Here is a 3,755-nt window from a genome sequence, read left to right as displayed (position 1 = left end):
TTCAATAACCAGCATTTGGTGAGTAATTTATGGAATTTGAGATTAGGGTTAGAGTAACCGTTTTCCCCAATTTGTACCATGAATGTTGTTAGATTTGGCATCTCTTCTTTGTGCTTCACTTGCATGTTAATTTTTGCTTGGGTATATGTTAAAAAACGAATGAAAATAAAGTCAATAACATGTCAATAATGATATGAATAAGGTAATGGTGTTGAATTGGAGGAGGCCCTCAAAACCTTCCACATTTGAAGCAGTGCAGAGTGCAGATTATCTCTTTGGCGCTAGAATATATATAATTTTTGAAATAAATATTATTTTCCGTTGTTACTAAATTTGCCTGTTAAAAATGAGAACAGATAATAATAAACTCATGAATAAAAGTGCAAAGCATTTGAAAAAAGGTTGATCTATGACGATTATGGCTGATGAAGAAAAAGCTAGAAAGAAAGAAGGATGTGGCAATGGCTTGCGAGCAGATAGCGAGCAGGTGCTTTGCTTTACTTCCTTCCACCATCTTTCTTATTTATTTATTTATTTATTTTGTGTTGTGTATGAGATGACAATAATTGTCATGTGTGTGAAGTGCAGAACTTGCCTAGATTGCACTCACACTCACTCATGCATCAACCATTGATTGGAGTTTGGATCCATAAATAAAACACATGCTATTGCTTGTAATTCACAGAATCATTGCATTAACAGGTATTTGCACAAAATATGTCATATTGCTTTGATGATGTTAAAGCCTGTGATCAGTAATCCCTATGCGCATGTACTTTGTAAAATTTGTAATGTGCTGGTTGACTAGTTGTGTAAATACCAATGTGATTGTGCAAATACGTGGTAGTATATGTGTTCACGTTATTTCATCTTGTATTTTAGGAAATGGGATCCAACGTGAAGCTGGTATGGCCAGAGTCGAGGCATATTCCTCACGGGTGAACAATGCTCACATGCAAATTCATCCTAGCTGTAATTCGAACGGTTGAGTGCCGAACAATTAGAACAATTCAAGACATCATGCTTTGGCCATCTTCTGAATATAGATAAGATTCAGTTTAGCGAGCAGATGTGCATGGGGTTGTGTTGCGAGAGAAGCGGGCGGTGTGAAAGACTTGGATGGACTGAGTTTCTTAATAGGGTGCGACGTTGCTCGTTCACTCGTCAGATTTTGTTTGATCTCGGGCTTCATTTTGGGAAGTGCCTGAAGTTTCCAGTGGAGAAAGTGATGAAATTAGACTTCAGAAAAGATATTTTATAGACGAAGGAATTACATGTAATGCTTTAGAAGAAGCATTTGTGAGGTGCACAGAGGAAGATGACGTCTACAAGCTAGCTCTTGTTTACTTTGCTGAGTTAGTGGTTTTGGGAAGGGACAAACATTTGAACATCAATCTAAATTACCTGACCCTTGTAGAGGACTTGGATGCGTTCAACAGGTTTCCATGGGGTTCGGTGTCGTTTGACAAAACCCAAGACAGTCTGTTTTCTGCACCAACAAAGTATGTGAAAAGCTTTGAAAATGAAGAGGGAAGAGGGAAGGGGAAAAGTAAGGTAACCGGAACAAGCCGGAGAAATGAGAAGGGCAAGAAGGATAACCATGGTGAAGTGCAAAGGGGTGGCTGGAGTTTTAAAGGTTTCACGTATGCTTTCCAGGTACATGGTAATAATGTTCATGTCGTTATGTTTTGTTGACTTTAAAACTTAAATAATAACTTGTGTCCTGTGAATTATGTAGATTTGGGTATATGAATTAATTCCTAGAATGGCGGACCTGAATTACTGCAAGGTTGTTGATCCGACAGCTCTCCCACGTATTTTGTGATGGAGAACTACTACGTCTGTTCCCGAGATGAGAAAGTTGAACAATTATTTTTTCCAGAGCAAAGAGGTTTGGTTTGCAGCCCTTGGAACTATTTATAAGATTCAATGAAATTATGAAGTAGAATGATTGCATATGACTCTTGTCTGTTTTCTGAAACAGTCGATTCATTGGGCGCTATGTCCAAGTGAAGAGGAAATGAGACAACCATATTGGAGTTGGCCACAGGGTCGCCCTGCTGTTGTCTCGGCAGAGTCAATTCCTTCTTCATGTGCTGACCTTGATGAGTTGAACAAGGCGGTAAGCTTGTTGAGGTCCGAGTTGTTTCAAGTAAAGCGGGAAAAGGACGTCCTTTAGTTAAAGGTCATACGGATGGAAAAAATTTTGGACCACTGTTTAGGTCCTCATTTTGAGTAGGAAGTGAGAAGGGACATAACTTTACTGAAAGAGAGAACGAATCGTTGTGTCGTGTCACATCTATTTAAGGGATATGAGGAAGTGGATGGCATGCAATGGGATGAAGGGCCAAGTAATAGAAATGAAGGAGAGGAAAATGAAGAGGAGGACATTGAAGGGGGTGAAGGGCCAAATAACAGAAATGAGGGAGAGGACAAGGAAGAGGAGGGGATTGAAAGGGGTGAAGGGGCAAGTAAGACAAATGAGGGAGAGGAAAAGGAAGAGGAGGGGATTGAAGGGGGTGAAGTGCCAAGTAAGAGAAATGAGGGAGAGGAAAAGGAAGAGGAGAGGATTGAAGGAGGTGAAGTGCAAAGAAAACCAAGGGAGGTAGAGGAAGCTCAAAGGAAAAGAAGTGAGGGAGAGCAAGTGAAAATAAAAAGCAGCAAAGGAGAAGAAGTGCAAAGAAAGAGCATTGAGGGAGAGGAAGAACTGCAAAGAAAAAGCAGTGAGGGAGAGGTCCGCAAAAAAAAAGAAGGAAGGGTAAGGAAGTGAAAAGACAGAGAAGTGAGGAAAAGGAAGTGCAAAGAAACCAATGTGAGGAAGAGGATGATGAAGTTATGTTGGTTGGCGATGACATTGGCGAGAGCACAGAGGGGACAAAGGTTGAGGTTACTCTCGGGGACATTGATTTGGATCAACCTACAGCTGTGTTGTCTCAGTTGAACGTTTGGTTGAATGATGAAGGTCAAGGTGTGGAACAAGGGGTCCAATTACGGAAGAGGAAGAGGATTATTCCTATGTGGAAGATGGTTGAAGCTAGTGAAGTGGTTCAAAAAAATTTGCCAAAGACAACCCGACTTCGGACGTTAGACCCAATGAAGGCGATTCCGCATGATGATATGGTGAAATTGCTGAAACTTTGTTCGGAATGGCGCCATAACCCAAAGTAAGTCCTTTGTTTTTTGAGATAGAAGGCATGAGTGTATATATTTTTTAATTGTTGTGTTCTAAAACTTTTTTATATTCATAGTTTGGTGATGCAATTTGGCAACGTGGAAGCTGAGATTGAATTCTTCGCTTCCCTCGTCAAAGCTGACGGTTGGCTGAAAGGAGATGTAAGTTTAATTGATTATGCATTTGTTTGAATGTGCATAGATTATGAGATTGACAAGGAAAACATGTGCAGCACATTGATTTGGGCTTGTATCTCATCCGGAAGCGACAACAACATTGGAGGAAGTAGAAATATTGGATGGACAACGACCGATGTATTTTTTATGGTATGTGATGCAGGATGCATAGGACCTAAATTGTTTAGTTTCCTAATTGATTTGTTAGTTTCCTATATTCTTTAGTTTTCCAAATCCTAGTAGGATTTCTAAGTTAGTTTTCCAAATCGTATTAGGATTTCTAAGTTTCCTATTTTATGAGGAATATGATTTCTGTTTTACCTGGGGATTGTAATTCTATTGTCTCTAGGTTTTAGTTTGCTATAAATAATCCTATGTAGTTCTTTACAATTCAGATTTGAATATTG

The 3,755-nt window shown here is 39.5% G+C and overlaps 1 protein-coding gene across 1 annotated transcript; it reads left to right on the top strand.

Moving 5' to 3' along the window:
• Positions 1–2,766: 2,766 nt before the first annotated feature.
• LOC107880315 (uncharacterized) lies at positions 2,767–3,461 on the top strand. Its single transcript, XM_089043346.1, has 3 exons — positions 2,767–3,164; positions 3,249–3,333; positions 3,405–3,461. Exons 1-3 carry the CDS (start codon positions 2,836–2,838, stop codon positions 3,459–3,461), a joined length of 471 nt encoding a protein of 156 aa, XP_088899472.1. The 5' UTR covers positions 2,767–2,835.
• The last annotated feature ends 294 nt before the right edge of the window (positions 3,462–3,755 follow it).

The sequence above is a fragment of the Prunus mume genome, linkage group LG8 (genome assembly GCF_029339155.1).
Source record: "Prunus mume cultivar Tortuosa linkage group LG8, ASM2933915v1, whole genome shotgun sequence".
Classification (NCBI taxonomy): Eukaryota; Viridiplantae; Streptophyta; class Magnoliopsida; order Rosales; family Rosaceae; genus Prunus; species Prunus mume.
Note: the sequence above shows the minus strand (reverse complement) of the source record. Positions and strands in the feature narration are given on the sequence as shown.

Excerpts from the sequence above, each read along its gene's own strand:
- LOC107880315 (XM_089043346.1), top strand. The coding sequence starts at position 2,836 with ATGTTGGTTGGCGATGACATTGGCGAGAGCACAGAGGGGACAAAGGTT. Across the intron at positions 3,165-3,248 it reads GAATGGCGCCATAACCCAAA|TTTGGTGATGCAATTTGGCA; the intron begins GTAAGTCCTTTG and ends TTATATTCATAG. Across the intron at positions 3,334-3,404 it reads ACGGTTGGCTGAAAGGAGAT|CACATTGATTTGGGCTTGTA; the intron begins GTAAGTTTAATT and ends AAACATGTGCAG.